At 39.8% G+C, this 26,895-nt stretch overlaps 1 protein-coding gene across 1 annotated transcript in view; it reads left to right on the top strand.

Annotated features, from left to right (window-relative positions):
* The window catches only part of LOC124223162 (lachesin), a 179,943-nt gene that overhangs the window by 110,377 nt on the left and 42,671 nt on the right, over positions 1-26,895 (top strand). Inside the window, exon 4 of the mRNA XM_046634907.2 lies at positions 26,703-26,835. Within this exon, the coding sequence (XP_046490863.1) occupies positions 26,781-26,835 (55 nt within the window). The 5' untranslated portion in view covers positions 26,703-26,780. The remainder of the gene's footprint in view (positions 1-26,702; positions 26,836-26,895) is intronic.

Here is a 26,895-nt window from a genome sequence, read left to right as displayed (position 1 = left end):
CGTTACCACAAAATTGCCCCTGTGTAAGCTCGCCTGCGAACACGAACGCCGCTGGTGTATCGTGTCACGGTTGAGAGCGACCTCCATGGACCCAAAGGACTCGGAAGGATCAAACCGTCGGCTATTTCGCTCTCTGCTTCTCCTATCTCTCTCTCTCTCTCTCGTACTCCTTGCGTTTGCGTTTGCTTTTCATCGCATGATAGTAAAGGTCCTCTTATATGTCTCTAAACCTGTTTACCAACGGCAACTATTCACATCGAGGACTTGGCATTGATTTGATGTAGAATATTTCCCCAACGAAACTTCGGTAGTACAATATAACGTACTTTAGATAAATCCTTTGTGTTAAATAGTCTAATTTCTATTATCGATATGCAAAAATGATTTTTAATTACATTTCGCTGGTAACACTTAAGAAGAATCTTCAAACAATTGTTTCTTGCAATTTGAGGCAAATGAAGAGACTCGATCTGTGTATTTATGCAGAGTATTACGCAGTCATATTCTGGGAATCGATGCTTTGATACGCAGACACAGGTAAAACAGTTGAAAAAAGTATCTCTCAACCGAAGTCGGAGAAGAAAATTTTCGCTGTGAGGGTTTTTCAATGGTATAAAAGAATTTTACCAGCAGAAATTGATTGAAATTCTTGAAACAACTTGCCTTCGTTGCTTTGGTTCGATTAAATGTAAGTATTTTTCATTCCAACGTTTGAAAAATCAACGTAACGGAATGACGACAGTGAAATGGGTTAAAAAATTTCACCTCTCGGTGACGGTAGATTGAGAACTACCTATTTGGAAATTGTTCAGCTGTATATACATAGCAAGTGGCGCGTTAATTTCTCTGAGTTTCCGAGGATCCGTATTTCAAGCTCCACGAAGCGAACTTCCATTAACCTCGAAAGCCTGATACACCCACTGTTACAACAGTTCGTACGATTTGTGCAGAAACAATGACGTTGTTTCAACGCATCAAGTTAATCCCAAGTACAGGGGAACTCTGTGTAGCTCCTGACTAATAGTCCGGGCAGTATTTTCAATCTGAAATGCAAAATAGCGGCGAGGAGGAGGGTGGTTGCGGTCAGGTGCGTAAAATCCACCCCTGGACCATACTGACTGATCCGGATGAGCGGCGCCTGATGCGTCGAAGGAGTCGAAGGGCGGCACCTGATGAAGCCCAGGGTTAATGCATCGACATCAAAGTGAGCGCTCGGTTACATATCTGCAATAATTGCACTCAGTCCTCTACCGCGTCCTTCGGAACGCTGCCCTCTTTGCCAACGGCTCCAGGCTGACGTTCACCAACGCTCGCATCCCACCGCGCTGCCACCACTTTCCGGGTTCCTGCCAACGACCGGCGTACGTTCTCTCTCTCTCTCTCTCTCTCTCTCTCTCTCTCTATATATATATATATATACAGGGTGTCCCTAAATTGAGGGACACGGACCAGCGAGCGTGATACCTGACTGAAATGCAACCGAGAATTTCTTTACCGGAACCTCGTCCGACGCATAGTTTTTGAATTATAAGCGATAGCGTTAGGCCAATCAGAGTGCACCATTTCATCTGGATTTGCCGCCACGGAAATTGCTGTTTTGTTCGCTGGGTGAATTATTATTATTCGGTTACAAAGTAAATATCGGCACCTCCCCTCACTCGCTGTTGTACCCCTTCTCGAGCGCTGACCTCGGTATTGTTGCCGCGGCACACGCTGCCGGCCGCACACCCACGGACGCACACTCGTGTGTGTGAAAATAAGCGAATGCCCAGCTCCACAATACTACGAAACACACATACACGAGTGAAAATAAAAATAAATCTCGAAATAAATCAGCGGATTTAAGATTTAATGTTATAAAACACTTCCAATCATCGATGTATGCATAAAACTAGAGATTTTAGACGATTGATATGCCGTTAGGGTTCATAATTAGTCATTCAATCAATCTGAATTATGCTTTCCGAACATTTTTTGTGTCTTTGCAACATAACTTTTCCACTAGTTTGAAATTCATCATTGACATCTGATTTTTCAATAATGCGAGGGAACAACAACTCGCTGAATTGACGTGTCAATAGGTTTGTAAATCAATTACAATTCACCTGAGTTAACACAAAATAACTGAGTAAATGAGAATTCACTGAATCACTAAAAATGATAACTGAAATCATGAGAATTATTTGAGATATAAGTGAATTAGGAAGAGTTGTAATAAGTCAAGTTACTTTGAATAACTTTAGATTCGTGCCTAAATTTTATGTTTAGAGAGAAAAATAATTAAATTCAAATAAAAAAGTAATTTTAAATCAAGAAGAAGAAAATTTTCAAATACCTGAATTCAAATGAAGCAATTTGAATTTAATAAATCTATCCGAATTTGAGGAGAAATAATAATTATTATTTGGACCAGAAAAATGAAGTCGAATTACATGAATAAATTCAATTAATTCAACTCAAAAAAATATGGTGTCATTCAAATTCCCAGTTATTTCCTCGTCGATTCAATGTGGGTCTGGAGTGGCAAGTAACGTTGAAATTGTTGAGATCAATGCTAGTGATGGCCACTTATCTGAGAATAATCGATGTATTGATTAATCGATTTCAACAAAATAATCGGACACGGCTCGATTGAATTGGTAAAGATTAATCGATTTGGTAAATTTCTGCGTGTAGTCTTAATATGAGAAGAGATATTTTGATAATTCATAGTCTTATTCAAAATATTTTTAAGTTTGATAAATTTTGAGTAATTAATACCTAAACCACATACATCGATACTGTATTGCATCGTTCGTATGAGTAAACAAGCGGCTTAAGGCTGACCGTGAGCCAGCCCTCGAACTTCCCGTTTTCACACTGCAAATTCAAGGTTCATGGAACAAACAAATATTAATATCCAATTCCAATTTTCCAACTACGAATTCAGAGTCGTGATTGACGATTCAAAAGCCCTCGCATATCATATTACATAAAAAAAATATTACGATTGTTTTTATTTTGAACCACTAATAATGGATCGACCATCATAAATTTTAGAAATCTGACCTTGGATCGGTCACTGATGACCGGAAAAATCTCCACTTACGCATTTCTACCAAAATCCGAATATTTTAAGATTTTGTTTCACCATGTGAGTTCGCCATTTCGAATTTTTCAAATCTAACCCCAGATTCGTGATCAGCGACCCCAAAATCCTCATGGTACCAATTTTCATTCAAATCCGTTAATCCATTCTCAATAATATGTAAATTTCCTTTTTTAAAAATTACCTCAATCAAAGACCTATCCGATGAGGGGGGATGCCAACAAGATTTTTCATAAAAAAAAAAACTTCTAAACATCGAATTTAAAATCGAAAAGCGATGAGTCTCAGTATCCCTTCGTGCTTTTGCTGCCTATTTTGCGACAAAAAATGTATTTTATAGCCAGACAAATTAATGCTCGAATTAAATGGGATTTCGTAATTTCGACAATGCTTCATTTTACCTGGAAACATCTTTTCTTATACCCGGACATTGCCAAATTTTCGAAAGAAATTTCGATTATGTAGACAGAGAGAAGCATTTTAGGGCACAATATCCTTTCACGGCAAAGAAGGAATGAATTCAGAGACACGAAAATTTAGATAAACCAACTGAGTGATAAGTGAGTCATACCATACATTATTTCACTGAATAAATTATTGATTATTCGGAAAAGGTTAATTTTGCTAAATTCATGTTACATACTAGATTTATTCGCACTGTTTTCGGTAACACTCAATTGTTCCATAAATCAGTTTACGGCGCTACAAATGTTATTGGATAAAAAAAATTCTCATGTTCTTCCCATTCGAAGTCACAAAAAATCGATGTACTCCAATTCCAGAAACATAATTTCAATCATGTTCCATGATTCTGTGTTATTATTACTAGGAAATGAGAAACATCGTACGGTACTCTGTTTTGTTTTCGATATTGACAACTAATCGTTCCATTCGGTATTGATTTGCGGTTTCGAAAAATGCGGCTTTTCGCTTGTTACTGGGGCAGCGATTTCTCCTGCAACATTCGACCAGCTGACCGATAACTTTTCGACCGACATCCGGAGTAGCCGTTGTCGTTACCTTCACGATTTTTTCCTCCAGGGCTTCTTAGAAATTAGGTGGATCCTTGTATGTACTTCTAAGTCATGCTCTACACGAAAGAATTCAACGGATTCACTTCCGCTGATCGTAGTGGCCAAGCGATTGGCGTCTACGGCGTATCTTATACCTGTCCTGAAATCTGTCATTCACAAATTACCATGATCAACGAATATCTCTGCTCTACGTTTAAGTAGACGATTATTCAGCAGATCTGGAAGCTTGATTTTCAGAAACTTCAGGTAAGTTCTTTAATACCATCTTGCGCGTAAAAAGCAGAGACCAATCTGTCGTACGAAAAACCCCGCATTGATTGAATGTATAATCAACCCATAATGCTCGCTGAATCATTGATTGGTCAAATATTCCATATGAATTTTTCCGAACAGTCATAAAACAGGTCTCCACTTATGAAGTTCAAAATCAAGCCAATGTGATGATAGCAATTTATGTCTGTATTGAAGAATTATTAAGCAAGCTTTCCAGCTCGTCATCCAACATGCTGCAAAAACACATTGGTAATCCATCGAACTTGATGGCTCAACTTACGAACATTGCGTGGATTTCATTTAGCCCAGTGATAAACGTTGTGGACGTTTAACATTCAAACCAGATCGAAATTCTACTTATGTGCAAACAAGATATGAAACATGAACAGCGGTTCCGCTTTATGCTGCTGTAATGCGTTGTCGCAAGAATTTATTCTTTCCGCATGGTCTGACCCATACAGTGATTGAACCTTTGCTAAGAATGGAAGACTAACTGATTAAACCCAGATTATTCAGAAATAATTCTTCGAGTACTACTTTCCGGGTAACTAAAAATCTCAAATGAAGCTGATTGACCGCGAATTCAAAGTTGCAATGCACAGAAAAAAGAAGAATGGAAAATTCACAGTTTTTTATGTAACGTAGCGCTTCGAAAGCAACTTGAAAAATCAAAGTTTCAGGTGTAAATTTTACATTTTCTGTCGAAATTACATATTAAAAATGTGAAATTACATTTGTAACTGTAAGAATTCATTTTTAAAATTGAATTCATAAAAATGTTATCTAAAACTGTAATTTTTCCAGTTTTATTTACGAAGCGCCACTTACAATTGCAATTTTTCCATTTTTTCCGTGTAGTTACTCATTATTCAGATCATAGATTAACGACTTTCAGACATTTTCAATATTATGTTGCTGAAATAAGTTCAGTCTTTCGTTTTCAATCGAATTCTATTTTACACCCGTTCTGTACGGAAAGTAATACGGCTGCATAGCAACTCGAGAGTCAATTGTTATAAACAACGCGCTTTGACTGGCAAGTGGCAGATTTTGCTCATATTGTCTTCAGCATCGCTCGAGTACAATTGTCTTTACCATGGATTTTTCAAATCGCGAGATGTACGATATGGTGCTGATGATGGGAAGGTGTGACAACGTTGCGGGGGACGCAGCTCGCGAATACGCGGACCGGTATCCGTTGAGGCGGCATCCGTCTGCGAAGGTCTTCCGCCGCTTGGAGCGAAGCCTGTGCGAAACTGGCAGCTTCGTCCCGGATCGTTCTAACGCTGGACGTCCGAGATCCAGACGGACGGTCCAGTTTGAAGAACGTATCCTTGACAATGTTGACAGGGCGCCTACTAAAAGTACTCGGGGTTTGGCCGCGGAACACGAGACTGATAAGTCAAGCGTACACCGGGTCTTGCGAACTCACGAGCTGAAACCATTTCACTCGCAAAAGGTTCAAGCACTGCACGGTCCAGACCGTGTGGCAAGAACCGCTTTTTGCGAGTGGATATTGGAGCAGCATCAAGCAGACCCGATGTTCGTATTTAACATCTTATTTACGGATGAGTCGAATTTCGATCGCGACGGGGTTTTCAACAGCCATAATATCCATCAGTGGGCAGAAGAAAACCCGCACAATGTTCGGGAATCAAGCCACCAAGTTCGCTGGAGTATCAACGTGTGGTGCGGCATGCTTGGCGATGAGTTGGTAAGCTTGTTTGATAATGCATGGAAACAGATATAATTTGCTACAGTTTTATTGCTTGACTTCGAAAAATTTCTTTAAAGACGTGTTTTACTGCTTTTCATGAAAATAACTTTGTTGAATCACTACAGTCAAGATATTTTATCAATAATTATAATATTTGAGCAATCAGTGATAGAGCAAGGATTATCGTTTAATTATGCAATCACACAATACGGGGTAATTTTTGACACAGATTGGCCCCTGCGTTCTACCGGCAAGATTGAATGGAAACTCGTACCACGAGTTTCTTGAAAATCAGCTTCCGGAACTGCTGGAGGACGTTCCGCTTGATCGCCGAGCCGCCCTGACTTTTCAGCATGATGGTGCTCCAGCGCATTTCAGTGCGCGTACGCGTCAGTATCTCAACGAACGGTTTCCGGGGAGGTGGATAGGCCGTGGGGGTCCCATCGCCTGGCCACCGCGATCACCTGACGTGAACCCTCTGGATTATTGTCTATGGGGGTTGATCAAAGAATTCGTGTACAAGGACCCACCGAATTCTTTGCAAGCTCTGGAGGCTAAAATCGTGGAAGCGACAGCGACGGTGACTCCGGAAATCGTTCATGGAGCGATGGAAAATTTAGTTAGGCGCTGCAGGCTTTGCATCGAAGTAGGTGGCGGCCATTTCGAGAACCTGCAGCCCCTGTGACGAGTCGTCACACTGACCCGATCAAAAACGGCACTCTTCAGAGCCACCAAATAATTTCGCAAAGAACGATTAGTTGTCAATACCGAAAACAAAACAGAGTACCGTACGATGTTTCTCATTTCCTAGTAATAATAACACAGAATCATGGAACATGATTGAAATTATGTTTCTGGAATTGGAGTACATCGATTTTTTGTGACTTCGAATGGGAAGAGCATGAGAATTTTTTTTATCCAATAACATTTGTAGCGCCGTAAACTGATTTATGGAACAATTGAGTGTTACCGAAAACAGTGCGAATAAATCTAGTATGTAACATGAATTTAGCAAAATTAACCTTTTCCGAATAATCAATAATTTATTCAGTGAAATAATGTATGGTATGACTCACTTATCACTCAGTTGGTTTATCTAAATTTTCGTGTCTCTGAATTCATTCCTTCTTTGCCGTGAAAGGATATTGTGCCCTAAAATGCTTCTCTCTGTCTACATAATCGAAATTTCTTTCGAAAATTTGGCAATGTCCGGGTATAAGAAAAGATGTTTCCAGGTAAAATGAAGCATTGTCGAAATTACGAAATCCCATTTAATTCGAGCATTAATTTGTCTGGCTATAAAATACATTTTTTGTCGCAAAATAGGCAGCAAAAGCACGAAGGGATACTGAGACTCATCGCTTTTCGATTTTAAATTCGATGTTTAGAAGTTTTTTTTTTTATGAAAAATCTTGTTGGCATCCCCCCTCATCGGATAGGTCTTTGATTGAGGTAATTTTTAAAAAAGGAAATTTACATATTATTGAGAATGGATTAACGGATTTGAATGAAAATTGGTACCATGAGGATTTTGGGGTCGCTGATCACGAATCTGGGGTTAGATTTGAAAAATTCGAAATGGCGAACTCACATGGTGAAACAAAATCTTAAAATATTCGGATTTTGGTAGAAATGCGTAAGTGGAGATTTTTCCGGTCATCAGTGACCGATCCAAGGTCAGATTTCTAAAATTTATGATGGTCGATCCATTATTAGTGGTTCAAAATAAAAACAATCGTAATATTTTTTTTATGTAATATGATATGCGAGGGCTTTTGAATCGTCAATCACGACTCTGAATTCGTAGTTGGAAAATTGGAATTGGATATTAATATTTGTTTGTTCCATGAACCTTGAATTTGCAGTGTGAAAACGGGAAGTTCGAGGGCTGGCTCACGGTCAGCCTTAAGCCGCTTGTTTACTCATACGAACGATGCAATACAGTATCGATGTATGTGGTTTAGGTATTAATTACTCAAAATTTATCAAACTTAAAAATATTTTGAATAAGACTATGAATTATCAAAATATCTCTTCTCATATTAAGACTACACGCAGAAATTTACCAAATCGATTAATCTTTACCAATTCAATCGAGCCGTGTCCGATTATTTTGTTGAAATCGATTAATCAATACATCGATTATTCTCAGATAAGTGGCCATCACTAGCATTGATCTCAACAATTTCAACGTTACTTGCCACTCCAGACCCACATTGAATCGACGAGGAAATAACTGGGAATTTGAATGACACCATATTTTTTTGAGTTGAATTAATTGAATTTATTCATGTAATTCGACTTCATTTTTCTGGTCCAAATAATAATTATTATTTCTCCTCAAATTCGGATAGATTTATTAAATTCAAATTGCTTCATTTGAATTCAGGTATTTGAAAATTTTCTTCTTCTTGATTTAAAATTACTTTTTTATTTGAATTTAATTATTTTTCTCTCTAAACATAAAATTTAGGCACGAATCTAAAGTTATTCAAAGTAACTTGACTTATTACAACTCTTCCTAATTCACTTATATCTCAAATAATTCTCATGATTTCAGTTATCATTTTTAGTGATTCAGTGAATTCTCATTTACTCAGTTATTTTGTGTTAACTCAGGTGAATTGTAATTGATTTACAAACCTATTGACACGTCAATTCAGCGAGTTGTTGTTCCCTCGCATTATTGAAAAATCAGATGTCAATGATGAATTTCAAACTAGTGGAAAAGTTATGTTGCAAAGACACAAAAAATGTTCGGAAAGCATAATTCAGATTGATTGAATGACTAATTATGAACCCTAACGGCATATCAATCGTCTAAAATCTCTAGTTTTATGCATACATCGATGATTGGAAGTGTTTTATAACATTAAATCTTAAATCCGCTGATTTATTTCGAGATTTATTTTTATTTTCACTCGTGTATGTGTGTTTCGTAGTATTGTGGAGCTGGGCATTCGCTTATTTTCACACACACGAGTGTGCGTCCGTGGGTGTGCGGCCGGCAGCGTGTGCCGCGGCAACAATACCGAGGTCAGCGCTCGAGAAGGGGTACAACAGCGAGTGAGGGGAGGTGCCGATATTTACTTTGTAACCGAATAATAATAATTCACCCAGCGAACAAAACAGCAATTTCCGTGGCGGCAAATCCAGATGAAATGGTGCACTCTGATTGGCCTAACGCTATCGCTTATAATTCAAAAACTATGCGTCGGACGAGGTTCCGGTAAAGAAATTCTCGGTTGCATTTCAGTCAGGTATCACGCTCGCTGGTCCGTGTCCCTCAATTTAGGGACACCCTGTATATATCTCGTATATTACATTCTTCTCCGTTCACCCAGTCAGCCGTTAATTTTAAAACTATGTGGCCAACGGACGACGCCCCCTTTTCACCCTTATGCGGTATCTACTGCAGCCTGTTTTGAAGTGGGATAGGTTTCAAGATAAAAGTAAACGAATTAACAAGTGGAAAGATGATTGGATGAAAAAAAGTATATGAAATCTCTTAGTTCTCTGAAGGGGTCGAACACAATGAAAGAGAGAGAGAGAGAGAGAGAAACAAATTTTATTCAATATTTTACACAATGTATTAGGTTACCCAAGCAATGAGTAGATAAATTCATTTATCGATTCTGAACGTCTTTTATTCGAATAATAAAAAATTATGTTCAGTTCAATTTTATACAGACAGCTTTGCATTTTTTGAATAACTGAGGTGAATATGTGTTGGAGGAATTGAGAGCGGTATATTCTTGAAACAAAAAAATTGTTATTCAAAAACGAGCTTCTTTCATATGTTTTCTGGCACATTGGCATATAAAAAGACGTTTTATAAAAAATCGCAGAAACACTGTCAACACTTTGACTGATTTTGAAAAAAAAAACAACAGAATCAAGTCTGGCAATTAATGACACTAATGGTTTACAAGAAACATCTATAAAACGGATATATATCTTTTGTCTCGACTGTCCGCAGTAAAAAGCGTGGGGTTTAATTTTAAATTTTGTTAAACTACAGCTGCTCGAAGTAAATTTCCCATTGGAATATCGGTGTCCGAAACACGGGTGAAAATTGGTTATAAATTTGAAAATGTTCATTTTGAGCGTACAAGTGTTTAGGTATCCCACACACGAATGCCGCACCACACGTATCTGCGAATATTTATCGTTGGAGGGTAGGCGCAGTTTTATCACCGAAAAAAACTAGCCGGCGGGTCATCCCTAATTACGTTTTGTAACGAAAAAGGTCGCCAGGTGGTTCAACTTTCACCCCATTTTCCACGAATATTCCCGCTAGTTAATTGTATGTTGGAAATGGCGACGGACTGTAATAATAATATGTCAGTGGTAAGAAAAGCAGATTTAAATTGAAAAAATAAATCAAACAAAAATATAGTACGACGCGTTCGTTTGTCCGACTAAAAATTCACCGGACGACGGATCCTGCAAAGCTTCGCTTCGGTCTCTTTCCCTTCCCATCGGAGGCGCTAGGCGTTCAGGGTAGTTTTAGCCAGGTTGAGTGGCCGTTATATGGGGTTCTAAGCATTTTGATTCTGCTGACCACTGCAGCCTCGTACCCGACACTACCACCCCCGCCATCCCGGCTACGTGGCCAGCCTCGCAATTGTTGCCCCCAACCGTGTCCTAAAGACCCCGGATAGTCGAGGCTGACGGTAGTCAGCGTTCGTACGTTTATATACCTGCTCATATTGACACCTTTTTTATTTCGCACCGGTATTTTGCCTCGGGTGGCGGAGATCATCACGATCCGAAATTCTACGATGCGCACAATCTTCGCGAATTGCGTGATAGGAAGTGAAATATGCTACGTTATCTACTTTCTCTCGGATCTCGTCTTCTCGTTCGCCTGGCCGTACTTCAATTTTTCTTTTTTCTTTTTTTTTTCACTCATCGTTGAAATTCCGATTAGCAATATTTCGGGATTTTTAAATGCAATGGAAATAATGCCCACGGAATTTTTAACTTTGATAACCTTTGTGTGATAAAAATTCATAACCCCTTCAAGCCACCTTTCAAATTTTTTTAACGTTTCCAAGGTTCTCGGATTTTCAAATTTTTAGCCATTTTGTTTCGCGGAGACAGTTCTTGAAATCGATTGTATATTTATTTCAGTTTGAGGATTTAACCTTTCTCGGAAGATTGTTAGATTAGACCGAAAAATTTCCGAAAGTTGCTTTGATTATTTTGAATGTTTGAAAATTAAATAAAAACACACGAAACTAGCCTCAGAGTTTTTTTGTCATTTTATTTCAACTGATTTTCGCCTTTAAATTTTGCAACAAATTCTCGGTACGTACGTGTTAATTTCAGCAATAAAATCTACATCATAGAACACATTTGGTCTTTCTTCAACTTACGTATATATGTGTATACAACGAAAATGAGGGTGAAAGGAAAGGAGAGAGAATAGAATTGGTAATTGTTAAAATAAGAGCAATGTCGGTTAAATCAGAGTCTGTTTTCCTACAAAATATCGCTATTGAATATTAAATATATAGGTTCCTCATCGGTAAGCGGATCCACCGACGTTCTTTGGTATGTTTTTTTCCTTTTCCTTTAAACGTCGGATACACGTGCCTACCTTAACCAAACGATACGCGCATACTTCGTTAGATTCTGGAGAACGAAAGGTAAATTTATTTTTCTCAAGAATTTGGAATGTCTATACACGTCTACGTATACATACAGAATTGTTCGCAGACACACGTGTATACATGGGGCATACCACGCCAACTCAGTAAACGGTTAACCGTGACAATTTTTAATTTCACCAATGATTTTTTCTACGTTAGTACGACTCCTGAAAGGCTTCCAAAAAAATTTTCAAATTTTTTTTAATCACCTGTCTCTACTCTACGATTTTTTAAAATCATCTCAAAAAAAAACCCGAATTGATGTTCAGAGATTTCAGAGATTCAGAGTGGGAACTTGTTTTTAACCTATTTTGTTCAATCGTTCTTTATATTTTTCAAATTTGAAAATATAACAGGAAAATAGAAAAATCGATTAAAAATAATAGAATTAATGACAAAATATAAAAAAAAAAAATGAAAAAAAATGAGGCCTTACTGAATCTTGCGTGAAAATATTTCATTCCGAGAACGAAATGTTTTGTTTTTTCTTGTTTCACAAGAATCAATTTCGATGTTTTTCAGACGAGTGTAAAAATTCGTTGAGTAAAGACGAGTGATGGAGGAAAATTGTGAAAATTTTTTTGGAAGCTTTTCAGGAGTCGTACTAACGTAGAAAGTATTTTTGGTGAAGTTAAAAAAACGTCATGGTCAAACGTTTACTGAGGTGGCGTGGAATGCCCTATGTACACACACATATATATATATATACTTGTTTGTAAATTGCGAAACAAATCGTGTATACGTAGGTAATATATATAAATACGACAAATGTATGATGCCATATACAAGGGAATGCGAAGTAAGTTTACAGTCAAGGTTTTGTTATACATATTGTACGTACCCACATGTACCAACATACACCTGCAACTCTAGCGGGGATAAAATTCCATCCTGAATTCCACTGTTCCGTAGCAACGTATATACTTCGGCATCCATCTCTTGACTCACGAGATTTTTTCCCTGATCTTCTTCTTCTTCCTCTCGGTATCCTTTATTTCACTTTTTTGACGCACGAACGGATCTCGGATGCCTTGCAGGATCGCCTCGGCACACCGGCAGCATCGCGTGATCGGAAACTAGAACGATCCTGCAGGTGAATTTGGCGCTGGCTGCCGGATGAAGGAGGAGCTTTTCAAAGGGACAGTAAGGGAGCGAAGGGGAGAAGCGGCGAAGGGTTGGAAGCTCAATTTTTCGGTTTTTCACCCTCCCTCTATCTCAACTTCGCCGCTATAGATCCCCCGCATATTGATTCGAAATATCCGCACTCCTCCCCATTCCTTCAGGCCTCCGTATGCAGAGCTCGTAAATTTCCTTCCTAAGCAGGTATACCGGAACTTTTTGATCGCTGTTAAGGACGGAAGGGACGCGTTTTGATACGGGGTATGAAAATTTTTTCACCCACGTATATATTATATAACGTAACGTGGTTCCTTCTCTCACTCCTGACGCGTGTGTTTGCTAAACTCGATTTAAAAGTAAAACCACAGAAATCCGCGCCGTCGATTCAACCCCCTCCACTTTTCTTCCCATTCTCCGCTTACTTCACCCTTATACTTTGCTTCATATCACGCCGCTTTAACCCCCGTACCCATACAGTCTCACGATCTTATATTTTCATATATTCAAGAGGATGAGGCGGAAAACTTGAGACGGGATAAAGACTTAGGACTTTGGGAAAAAAATCAGGTCGGCAAATTGTTATGTCTTTAGACTGAAACAATTTTCACCCGTTATTGTTAAATTTTTTTTATTTTTTTGTGTAAACTATTTCGGCCTAAATTTGAAATGGCTGTTCATTCGAGAGAAATAATTCTTCTATCTTCGTTCTACTTCAATGGCAGGACCGATCGGTGTTAAATCATTTGAAAAGTTTTGTTACAGCGGTAAATAATGCGGTTGAAATTATCGGTTTGAAAATCGTGAAATACGTGATGGTGGAGGCTGGAGTAATGCATGATAAAAACCTGGGTACCAGGTACATGTAATACCCTGGGGATGAGAGTAGCGGTAATTTAACGTATAACCCGAACACGTCGCGTTATCAAAGGGTCTCTTAAAGGGGATGGCGAAAACCGAAAAACAAGCCCACAAAAGATCCGAGTTAAAAAAAAAAAAAAGAAACGAGGACTGCAACGTAAACACCGGTTGTAATCGGGTACGTATCGGCTCAACTGGCGAACGAGAGTCACATTGTATCGTGTATATAACAATGCCAAGGCGAGGGTGCGTTATGGGGGATGCACGCGTTGAAGTAACACGTCGACTTTGACAGACATCTTGAATAACAACGAGATTGAATATTCAATTCGGTAAGGCGTTACTGCGTTAGCTCGACGTCAGGAAAGGCGAGAGAGTGTACAACGCGGTGGCTTTCTCCTTTCTTGTTCACAAACGAACCAACCAACCAACCAACCAACCAACCAACCAACCAACCAACCAACCAACCAACCAACCAAACAACCAACCAACCAACCACCTGTAGGGGGAAAGGAAGTAAAGAGGCTCGTCACGTTTTATCCAATTAATTCGAGTCCCAGCCCTCGAGATTCTCACCCTTTTCCGCTGACGGGGAAAACTCGGTCCGATTATGATGAAGAAGAAGAAGAAGAAGAAGAAGAAAAAGATAACAGAAAAAAGACGTGATATGAAAATACAGTATAAATGGCCCCGGGGATCGACGAGATCGGCCCGATTTCAGACACTGTAACACCGGCTTCCGTATGGCTCCCGCGTACCATCGATGTAGGTACCTACCTATTGACGTCAGCTGCACTCCCTCGAGAGACAACGCCGATGGTTCCTCACATAGCGAATACCGTGTATGAATACACGTGCTGAACTTGCAGGAGGGATCTTGAACGGCGTTGGGTTGGTACCTACGACGTGGAAAAGGAAGAGGAGAACTCCCCGGGTCTCTCCTAATCTGGAGTATCTGCACGTAGGACTCTAGCCTCCTTCTATACTGTTAAGAGGAGAGTAGCTAGGTACCTTATACCCCGATTCGAGGTGTACGGACTAGCTTTGCCGAACTAGCTACATCGAAACGTTACCGTACACGCCTCGCGTCCCGGTAGAAGTCTCCTAAACGCGGATGTCGGCATCCTCACCTCGTCGTCTCCACGATACGCGAAGACTGAGGTAAGCGTACCAGTTACCGACCCTGTCCCAATTATTGTCCTTTTTTTATTTTAGTTGTATCTGTTTGATTTTTAGTTGTAAAATTACCAAAAAATAAATTTATAATGTCTAACCATCCAGCAATTGGTTTTAGTTATCGAGAAATTGACAATTTGTGTCGTCAACTTATAATTTTGGAAAGTAAAAGGGTCGATAACTGGTACACTTACCTTATCCCGAAAACTTCTGTCAATTATTTTTTATCGACGAATTCATCGGCTTGCGGATGTTGCAGGGGGGTTTTGTTAAATAACAGAAACTGAATTGACGTTCGTCTGTGACATTTATAAGAAAAAAAAAAAATAGAAGTTCGTACGAAATTTGTTTCCAAAACGTTGAAACTTTCAACGTTATCGCTGTAGTAAATGAATGAATGGTCTTTTCGGAAGTGATACTCAAGTAGAGATGATCGAGCTCTGGACTGGCCGATGACCGAGAGACGTTTCTGTCAATCGTTGGAAGTAACTTGGCAAGATGGGATCTATCGGGGGATGATGGCGAGGTCTTGAAGTGGAAGTGGAGGTCGACGCCGACGTCGCGTCCCGTTAAAGGGGTCTCGGTCTGACAGGCTCCATCCTGCATCACAATACTTCTCCAATTTCCTGGGCAGAAGTTACGGGACACATTCCATCACAACGTCAGGGGGAACAAAGCTGCCTTCCCGCCGCTCTCTCGCTCTCTCGCACTCTTACGGTCCTCAAACCCTCTCGAGGAGCCATTCTCCGTCCTCTCACCCGTCGTTTTACCTCCCCTAGAAATTTCCTCCCCCCCAAACACCTTCTTCTTCTTCTTCTTCTTCTTGTTCTCCCCTTGTCGTGCTCAAGAAGGAGGAGTTTCTTACGGCGTGCACTTACCTCGAAGCTCGTAGCTCGAAGCTCAAGGCTCGGAGCTGAGCGCGGGGCCTGAGAATCGAACGAATTGATCTCCCATTCCTCTTTCCCCTTCCCACTCTCGATAATGTTGATTTGACGAGCACCGCTCGGTTTCGCTACTTATTGCCAGTCTCTGACGTCGTTAACCTTAAGCGGGAACTCGTTCGGGGAATCCGGTTCACCACCCCTGGAGCCTCGGCTGCAAGCTCTCTCATCCCACCGTTTCGCCATCCTCAAACGGGGTTAAATAACTCTCGAGACTGAATAACTTTCCTCCGATATCACGCCGCCGTTTGGCCCCAGCTCTTATCGTCGGGCACCTGAAACCCCGACGGTGAAATCGGGCAAAATACACACCTACAGAGGCCGCTTCGCACCATCCTCGACCAGGATTTCCAACCTCGGCTCAACAGGTCGCGATGGATCATTTCTGTCACATCGCTCGGCAGTTTCTGTCAAGCCTCTCAGCGGTCAGCTTAGCCCGCTGCCAACACTCGCTCAAGCCGTAAATGATGCTTTTTCACACTAAAAAAATTAACCTTTTTTCATCACCTGTCGACGGTACAAAAGCTTCAGCGTCTCGAGATTAATGGTTCATCAGATGTACGGTTCAGTCAAGACAATGTCCAATCGAAAAGTCGCGAAATCAATATCGAACCAGTTTATAATTAGAGATGTATCATGTCGAATTTTATCTAAATAAGATACCCTTAGTATCACGAATTAAAAAAAAGACCTAGAGATTTGGAAAGTAGGAAGTCAGGCGTTGATAAATTTTAAGACCATTACACATGCCAGAATTTTGATTTCTTCCTCGTAACTAATAAATGAAAAAATAGTTTTATTAGATAAAGTTTGTTTTTGTAAAAACCAGAACGATGTTTTGGATTTTAAGAAAAATGACATATTTTCTCAAACATTTATCGTAAATAACAGTTAAACAAACGTCAGTTTTGCATTCAAATCAATTTTATTCAAGAATAATAATTAATGATAAACTACAAAAGTAAAAGAATTGATAAACAAAGTTTAAAAATGAATATTTTCCGGAGGTTTCGTTATTATTCGATGTACAGAACCGAAATTTATTTATTTAAATATCAACTCAACCTGTTCTGTAAACCCGTCATTTCTTCATTTTTCTAATCAAATGTGTTACGTTTCCAATTTTATTCCGTACCAAAGGTTTCCGGAGTCGGTTTGGTTATTGATTCCGAACCTCTGTCCCTAAATTTTTTCGCATTGAAAGTACTTTCTTCTGGACCGAAGCGTACATCCGATACCCACATCCTTAACGACTCGATCCAGCGCCGACGTAGGTCTATAAGACATTTTGAACCGCGAGGTTATATTACGGTAGTTAACGAAGAGCCGTTAAGACGAGAAACCTTGTGCAACAGCCAGCAACCACCTACCAAGACACTCCACTTTTAGCCTCGAGTGGAAATTTATAAACATGTCGCTACGTTCCTCGGGTTTATAACAAGGGTTCCCTCTAGGCAGTTACCGCAAGGATGGAAAATCCGACGAGCTCTTCCCGTCGCCCTTTGTTCGACTTTCTTACACACTCTCGGCTTTACGGTTTACCCGTTACACCCGTGTCTTTTGTCTCCCCCTTTCCCGAGTGCCCTCTATTCTAATCCTGATTTTTCAACCTCCCTGGGAAATGTGCAGAATTTTAAAAAATTCGCAAGTATTTTGTGAGAGTTGCAAAAAGAAATTAGGTGGACGTTTTTTTCGGCTTCGGTGATTCGACGATCTGAAATTCTAAAGCTATCCGCAACAAGCTGTAAATTAGGTTCGAACGTCCGAGGCAAATGAAAGGAAAAAAATGTGACACTCTCTGTTATTCCAACCAATCACCGCACGAGTATCAAATTTTTTCGAAACCGATGCTGCGGCAGGTTTGGCTTGAAAAAATTCCTCGTGGAAACGGTTTATGAACGCTTGAATTTCGTTACAGAAACGCACGCAATGCGTCCAGGGTAGATGAGATAAAAAAAAGAAAAAATTCTTGACTACGTGTTAAACGGACGATTAACGTAATCTGGGATTAGCGTGAATACGTGTACCTGACTTATGTATATTTCTGTACATGTATACGTATACGTATATTGAACGAGGCAGAAAACACGCCTACTGCGAGTCCGGGGCACCAACGAATACGGGAATTAAACGTTTCCTCGCTCAACAGGTACAAACATCCTACACAAAGTCCGACCGAAGCATTATTCGCGTATTTTGTGATAACAAAGAGGTGAAAAAGATTTTTATTTTTACTTTTTTTTTTTTTTTTTCTTGCTCACTTCTCGTTCGTTTTGTTCCGGAGTTGAATTTTTTCCTTTTCCCTCGTACCGCGGCAGCTGTCCTTTTTCGTACACGGTGTAGACGTACGTAGAAAAAAGTGGTAGAAAATTTTTATCGACGAGGAAAAAATACGAACTGGAGAGGATAAATAAACTAACGATATCCTGAATTCTTTTTTTCTTTTTCCTCGTTCACCTAACCATGTGCCAGATATTAAAATCTCGCTGAACTGCAGACTCGACGTGCTGGTATTATAGAAAAGAAATCAAGCCGAAGTTTATAATTTTAACGTAAGGTTTTAATGACGGGAAAATGTCGTTATTTTGGAATTTTATGATTACTTAAAATTTAGTAAAGTGTTGACTCTCGCTTGCCACACTTTTTTACAATCACGTACTTGACAGACTGGGATGTTTTACACCTCAGCGACAAAGATTGTTACAAAAAATAAACTATTGAACATTTTTAATTGAATGTTTTTTTTTTTCAGAGTATATCGAAAGTTTGCTTCAAAGGATCATGTAGTTAATATAGTCAAAAATTACATTTAAGTAGTAATTCATAATTTTTCTATCTTTCAATATAAAGGGCTTAAATTTTAGCTGAGCCGTTTAGGCACTTAAAATCCGTGTTACAATACTGAGATTTTGCAAATTTAACTGTTTCAGGTCGCAAGAGTGCAAAATAGTAATATTTGTTTCAACGTTTCGACACGTTAACGTTACTTACTTCAGCCTTGTGAAAAGAACCGATTTATACAACAAGCCTCAGCGTTTGAACGAGGCATGCCGTACGTGGCGGGATTCCGCATTACCTTATACGATTCCGCGTGCTTGTAATCCAGTTTTCTCCGCAACTTTCCCCTTCGCGCACTTAGAACCGCGATACACACCGCGAGCGGCCTTCTCAGATGTAGTCGTAAAAAAAAAAGCCACGGAATCGCAGACTCGACGTTTTATATCTCGTCGTTTTTTTTTTTTTTTTTTTGCCTGCGTGTTGCGTGCCTACTTTTCTTCTCCTTGCTTCTTCTTTTATGTTGTTATAAGTATATTACTCGCTGAATCAATATTGATGTATGTAGTCAATTTTACAAAGTAAGATTCAATTTTCAGGCATGTACGAGTATATGGAAATAGGCACAGCATCTTCTTCGATCGAGCACTCTCGTGTGTAGGTTTTTCTCTTCAATCTCTCTCCATAACGCCATACGTATCTAAAAATGATTTGAGGTGCTTCTTTTCCCTCAAAACTTATGTCACTGAATATTTATTTTCAACTTACGAATCGTAAAAATTTACGATATTCATTCGCGGTGAAAGAATTTGAAGTAAAAAAAAAAAAATTTGAATTCAAATGTTGATTATACACTGTTTATTTTTCTTGTGAATGTCAATCGAATTTTTACCGTATACAGTAATACGTCGATCGTTACAACAGAGATCGATCTTGGATGATTTCAAAAATCAAAAACGAAACCCTGTCTCATTGTTGGATCCTTTTTCATTTCCGGTTGATTGTGTATACCCGTCGTCTGTGCCTCAAGGTGCGGGGGGTGTCAGGCATGTAATTTAGTGGGAAAAGACGCCCGAAGGCCTTCGTTAGCGTTTCTCCGTCTAGGGAGAATTCTAAACAGACGTGTAGGGTGGTTGTGCACTCGAGGCTGCGTTAATTCGGGATTAACTAGTCTGCGGATCGCAGGCTGGATACGGATAAAAAAACTCGCCAGGTGGGGCTCGAAATCCCGAAAGACCAAAAAGTCGACCGATCGAAAAACCGAAATTTTTCGAGAAACGAATTTTTAAATAACGAATGATCAATTTTCGATAAATGATTCGGTAGAATAACTATTTTCTCAAAAGTTCATTTAACCGAACGCCTTTCTTTATCTGAAAAGGTATTTTCAGTACAGTCGGCATTCCGAATGAACCAAGCACAGAGTGTGAAGATATTGAAAAATGAAAGTTCCGAAATTAAAAATTGAGAGCGGCTGCTCCTTCGAACAGCCCAAAAACGAAAACAATTATTTGTCGTGAATCAAAGTTCAGAAGGAGCAAAATCTCGATCCCCAAAATGTGGAAGTACGAGAATCTCGAAAGGACGAAATACCGAATCTCCTGAGAAATCGGAATTTGTGAAATTCGTCAACTCGATGCTAGTTTTGTCAGGATTATCTCATTGTCCGTCACATCGAAGAAAAAAGAACGCGAAGGAATATCCAACATATTCTTTATTGAAAAATTTGGATTCGTAAATTTTCGAAAAAGGCACGAGTCTGACATTTAAAAATTGGACTTTCCGTAAAAATTGACTTACACAGTCTTGCCTTTTCAATTTTTATTTTTCTACAAGACAACGTTTCGTATTTACCATCCTATTACGTTTTCAACCATCGATAATTTGACTTTCGGAATTTCGTCCCGTCGACTTTTTGCTCCTTCGGATTTTTCTACCCCACCCGATTCCGGTGCGTGTTTCGCAAGACAAGAAGTCGGCAAAGAAATTCGGATAACTGGGAATGAGATAAGCGCAAAGAGAGAGAGAGAGAGGGATGCGAAAGGAATCGAAGGGAAAGGCGTATCGTTCCAGCGTGGAAACGGGACGCGACTGAGGGCCGAGGGAACGCATTCAATTTGCGCAGGTGTTCTCGTCGCAACCTCAATATTTAAAAGAGCCATTTCCCAAACGATCGCGTAAATTTCCTTTTATTATATCGATCCTGTTTAGTCACAGTCCTCGATCCGCCTGCGTCTCCGCGACTCGGCCGTAAAACGTTATTTTCCAAGACACCAGCGGGGCAGGTACCTTGATGGAATCGAGGGTGTCTTTAACCATCGGTCCCGGAGAGAGTATCTCACGCCTAAAAACATAACCCGACTCACTCACTACTCACTCAGATTTTCAATTTCCTCAAAAATATCGCCTCATTTTTATACTTTTATGCACACGAATTCGATTCGAAAAAGCTTCAAGCGTCAGCTTGCGTTACGTACGTACACGGAGTACTGATCGTTTGATCATTTTCTGCTTTTTAATAGTCCCCCCCCCCCCCCCCCCCCCTCTTTATCGCTCCTTCTTTTCGAAAGGTCACAACAACAGATAATTCATCATGCTTGTGAAATAAATTTATTCACGGATGCAGAGTAATTTCGACAGGGCAACCGATCGTTTCGACGAATCTCGCATACACGCCGCGCCGGTTGCGTGCAGGGTTTTCAATTGATAAACCGACGGTCCAATGAAATTGTGGAGTGTTTGAATTCATCCGCGCACTTGATCGAGCGCTCGATTCGTTTCACTCAATTCTAGCCCGCCTTGTTGTCTGACCATTTCCGCCCCCCACCCCTCCGATGCTAATTAACGCGGATGTATCGAGTTGCCCTCAGTATGTATATTCGAGGTTTCGACTGATTGTAATTCGCGGTTTGTTATTATTCCCCGTGAAATTTATTGGGATACTCTGTTTTCTCCGCATTGTCAGCGGTTTGAGGGAATCGGTATGTCGCGAATACTGATTATTTTTCACGTTGATAATTTACAGTAATTTTTTTCCTACTGTTGTTGCATAAATTTTGTCGGTTTTGGGAAGTTCGCGACTGATGTATATTCGATGTTCGATTCTCTTAATTCCAGTTTTTGGCAAAACTGGTCCGTTGTCTCGCAATGTTGAGGAAACAGCGCCAGTTCAATTTGACTTTAAAAGACACTGTTATATATCTTCAGGAAATATGCCATTTCAACTTCGGTGTGAGGATTGGTAGAAAAAAAATTGAGTATGTAAAATTTTTTCTTCATTAACATGACTTTGAGAATGGTTGGAAAAAGATGTATCTTTATTTTATAAATAATGCTGGTCGTGAGAATGTAGTTTTTGGTGTTCAAACGTTGAAAATGAAGAGTGAATTTTCTTGAAACTTGTACGATTTGTAATATAGACGAGATAAAAAATTGATGCTTGCATCTTGCGGTTATCTTTTTTACTTTTCATAATCTTTGATAGTATCAGAAAATTATTAATGCTTTCGGTTGAAAATCGCTTTTTCTAACTTCACCGAATCTTTACGTTTTCGAAATTTTAGAATCCGGAAAAAAGGTTTTTAGAAAAACGTCGGTCTACTCGATGAACTCCCGCGATAATCTCGGAAACAGCTCGCTGAAAAAATTTTAAACTTACAAGATTTTACAATCAAATGACGAATATGGAAAATTGTCATGTTCAATTTGAACTTCCGGTTTCACCGGAAATAAGTCGATTTTCAATGTTTCACTAACAAACCTGTACTTTTTCCTTTTTATTACTTTTTATAAATGAACGATTACGGTTTTCCCAGTTTTTATATATATATTTAAAAAAAATGTATATAGTTTTTGTTTTTCATAAATTTTTTTCACACCTCTTTTTCTTTCGGCTGCCATTTTTGCTCGACCGTTTTCGAGATCGCGAATGTTTGTCGTACAAACGGTCAGGCTCTTCTCTTTTCACGTTGATGTAAAAACTGTTTGTCCGTTTTGTTCGCGATGCAATGATCATTTCCGCGCAAACGCAACGGGCAATGACTTTTCTTACAAGCACAGAATATCGCGACTCAAGAGCTTGGAATTAAACGTTGAAACGGCGTCGAGGTCGATGGAGAGCAGATATTTTAATGGAAGTTTGAACTTGAGATATTTTGTTGGACGCGTTCCGAGGGAGGGACGAAGGTGGAGGGGCCCTACCTCGCTCGTCGAACCGTTCATAATGAGATGTTAATGGAGAAACCGTAAAAAAGTTGAACGTCACGTCACGGTATCGACAGCTCGACTCTCCAAGTATACGTCGCGTCGGTACCTTATACCTACCTATGCGCCCCTCTCCGAGAGGCGGAGATTCCTCTTCGTAACCATCGCCGTCGCCTTATATATAAACATGTGCGCATGTATTGTACAAGTATAGTTATGTAGGTGAGCCTAAATTATGTACACCAATAATCTAGTTTGCTCTTTTCAGACGTCAGAAAAATGTCCCGCCGTATACGAAGAACTCCCTACTTCTCCTTCTCTTCCTCATCCTCCCCCGTCACTTCTTCTTCAATTTTTTTTTCTTCCTTTCTTTGCTCCTTTTTCTTCTCTCCACGACAGCTTTTCCTATATTATAACCGTACCGTATTTTTTAATGCAATTTTTCGCCAAGGCACGATGGCTCTTGTTGTTTTTCTGTACTGCGAGGTGAAAACCACTTCGTCGATGACGGTGTTGAGGGTTTATTGAATCTTTCGTTATAACAAGAAAGTAATAATAACGATGTTATCCTCCACCACCGTCGACTCTCGTGCACTGGATCTCTTCCTCAACGCTTCAACAATATCGCGAACGCAATATTGCCGTTTTTAGTCTTCCTGGGGGATGAATTTCTGCGGTGTCAGTTGGAGTAATAGAAACTTGATCATTTGATGGATATCGTAATGTATTATATTTATGTGATTCTCGTTGCTGGACAAGATGGGAAAATATTAGGCGCCGAGGTTGGGAATCTCGTTGCGCAGAACAGGGTGCTTAAATGTCAGAGAAATATGGCAAACCGAGAGGAATTTGGGCACGCGTTCTGGAATTTTTTTATTTTCTTCCTCACTAATCTACGATTCTTCGATATGTAGAAAAATACTCTCCGCGAGACAATTTAGGGGGTTAGTGCAAAAAGGGTGTAAGTGACGGAAAATATGGTTTTTGGGGGAATTTTAAGAATCGATGAATTAACTTTGAGCACTGTGTAAAATTTATGAAAAATATAAACAAGTACTACAAACAGTTAATACTCTGAGATTGATGTTTCCACCTTCCATGTTTCGAAAGAATGGCTGATCCCAATTTTTCGTTAGTTTCTTAAAATTTGAGCGTTTATTGATATATTCGGTGATTGGGTTTAAGCAAAATTGTACTTAAAGACAAATTTGACTGTTTTGCATGAAAAATGTGAGTTTGTTAGTAGAGTTAGGTTGAAACGAGTCCTGGAAAAATGTCTATTTTCGTCTGAAAAACCGGTAAATGTCAGATAATTTGTTACGTCATTGACGCCAGAAACGCTGGCAGAAATAGGTATATCCATTAGCTGCGTCTCGCAGTTTCGCCTCACGGCGCCATCCTAATCCAAATCTTTCGATCCCGCAGCAGTCTTTCTAGGTATGAGTGGAGGTCGATCGAGTTTAACGCGTGCCACAAAATCAAACGCCCGCAGGATAAAACCATTACCATCTCCTCCGATTCCCCGGATCGTCGGTACCTATATATGTATGTACGTATATATATATATCTATGTATAACCAAGACCCACCGACCATGGTAGTCGTCCCATCGTTGTCCCGATCGGCGGGGGGGGGGGGGGGGGGGGTAAAAAAAATCCTATCACTGCCAGCAGTTCGATTCCAATGAATTTCTCCCCTCGTCCAACTAGCCTTGGATGTGGGAAGGGGGGAAACCAACAGAAAAAAAAAAGATGAGACGGAGGAAAGGAGGAGACGGAATGGAAGACACGGAGACGACGAACGAGAGATGGAATAAAGGCTGGGGTCGGTATATTCTGCAGCCTATAATATGCCTCCCTCGTTTCTACGTAACTAGCTATTTATACGTATATATATATACGAGATACAGGGTGGCAAGTGGCGGATGTGTGTGTGTGTGTGTGTGAGAATGGAGGGTGAGCCTCTGCTGACGCTCGACTATCTGTTTTGCATTCTGCGAACGGGTGGCAAATGGGTGGCGAACGAAGCGACCTGGAGCTGGTCTCGAGTTCGGTAGGTAGGTTGGTTGGGTGGTTGGATGGTTGGTTGGTTGGCAGGCTGCGGGGGTGGGGCAGATAACGGATACGCGAATGCAAATTACAGTTAACCCCATCAGCCTCTTTTTGTTCTCCTGTCCGGACCCGGAGAGGGATGGATCGCTTTTGCTTCGCGTTTTAAAGGCGCGGTTATGTACCTACACTTGGCTCTGCTCTATTCGCGCCACGCTCGAACTGCACTGCGCTCGATACTTAAATACCGATGCGTTTCGAGGATGCGTCGATTCTATGGTAAGGTTGAAAACGTGTCGTAGTAAAAAATTTAGGAACAGTCGATTCGAGCTATGATAAATTTGCTCGGCAGACTACACGGTGAGAAAAAAAATGTCCCAGAAGGTTCAATAAAATTTTTGGGTCGATTTAACCATTTTTTAATGTATGACTAAGTGAAAGAGAAAGTAAACGTAAAAAATTAAACGTTGAAATTACAAAAATTTGTGTTTTATTTATTAACAGAAATGTAACAAATAACACGAATATTAAGTGAATCTGCTGGGAAAAAAAACTACAAAGTAACTAGAATTATACTAGCAGATATATTTTCTGACGATTTTAATGTTTAAACTTTTTAACTTTATAATTTTTTTTTCCTACCAATATTGTTGCTATCATTAGTTTTTGATTATAATTTATAAGCATAAATGGAGTCTTGTTAAAAAAATAGTCGATTAACGAATTACATATTTCATAAATACCCTGTACGACCTGGGTTTTTGACTAAATGAATACATTTTGAAGTTAAATGTTAGTTCGTTGTATATTATTATGCTCCAAGTGTCGATTTGAGTAAACTTTCGGGCAATTGAAGAGTTTGATAAAAAAAAAATCGCATTCAGGTGAACTGTGTAATTTATTTTTTCAAATAGTCGTGAGTTGCGATTTATTAAAATTAGATATGCCATACAGTTTTTACGTTATAAAAAAGAAATCCAAATATTAATATCGAAATGCATCTGGGTCATATTTTTTATCGATCGAAAAGTGGAATTTTCACCAGAGTTTATCTGTCTCAATAATCAGGAATTTAGATTTCCCAATGGTCGCATGACCCAGGTAATTTTTATTCATAAAAAGAAATTAGGTGCTTGGCGTATCGACTGAAATACCAGCGACAGGAGTTCATCACTGTTGATCAAATAGTGGAAAGAAAACGACTCGTTGGAACGAAATACCAGACAGTGTATACGAATTCACTTTACACCAAAGGTTACACCAAAGGTTGGTTGGTCTAGGCCCGCGAATTACCAAAGGTACTTTTTTCTCAGTGTAAGACAAAGGTGAGGGAGGCGGGGTGGGAGGAGTAAAAAAATAAAAAAAATAAAAAGAAAAGCGATCCGGAAGAAGACAGTTTCGCGCGAAGAGAATAGAGACGAGGGGGGCGCAAAGAAAGAAGTTGCAAACTTGACTCTCGAGTCAAGGAGACGCTTGTACCTACTTACGGAGGGCGGTCTTACACACATATTTCTTCCATTTGAGAACGGCGCGTCTTTATTGGTTTTGAGTGTTTGTCAGTTTGGAGTGAAGACTGTTGCGGGTAATGGTATACAGCATAACTTTTTGCCACCTTTTTTGCCAACCCTGACGTGAAACAAAAGATCCGAATAAGCGACACTCTCCGACCCTCGCGACATTTGTCACGAAAACACGTTTCGTACTATACTTGTAGCGTGTTGTACATACGCAAGTGTATACGTTGGTATGTATCGTACCTACACATCGAAAGCATCGCTCAAAATGTACACGCCGTTTTCTCGTTTATTTTACAGCCATCAGACGACGAGACACTCAAGGAAGATGAGGCTGCCGAGTAGATAGAAAGAGCTCAATGGTTCACGGGGCCCACGATGCCTAACCGACTCGCAGCTGTATTTCTTCTCCACGTTCTGTACGCGCCCATTGGTAAGCATTATCCCAGTTCATCAATTACACCCGGCTTAGTCGAAGTTTGACCTGAAACGA

This window comes from Neodiprion pinetum, chromosome 7, assembly GCF_021155775.2.
Source record: "Neodiprion pinetum isolate iyNeoPine1 chromosome 7, iyNeoPine1.2, whole genome shotgun sequence".
NCBI classification, from domain to species: Eukaryota; Metazoa; Arthropoda; class Insecta; order Hymenoptera; family Diprionidae; genus Neodiprion; species Neodiprion pinetum.
Note: the sequence above shows the minus strand (reverse complement) of the source record. Positions and strands in the feature narration are given on the sequence as shown.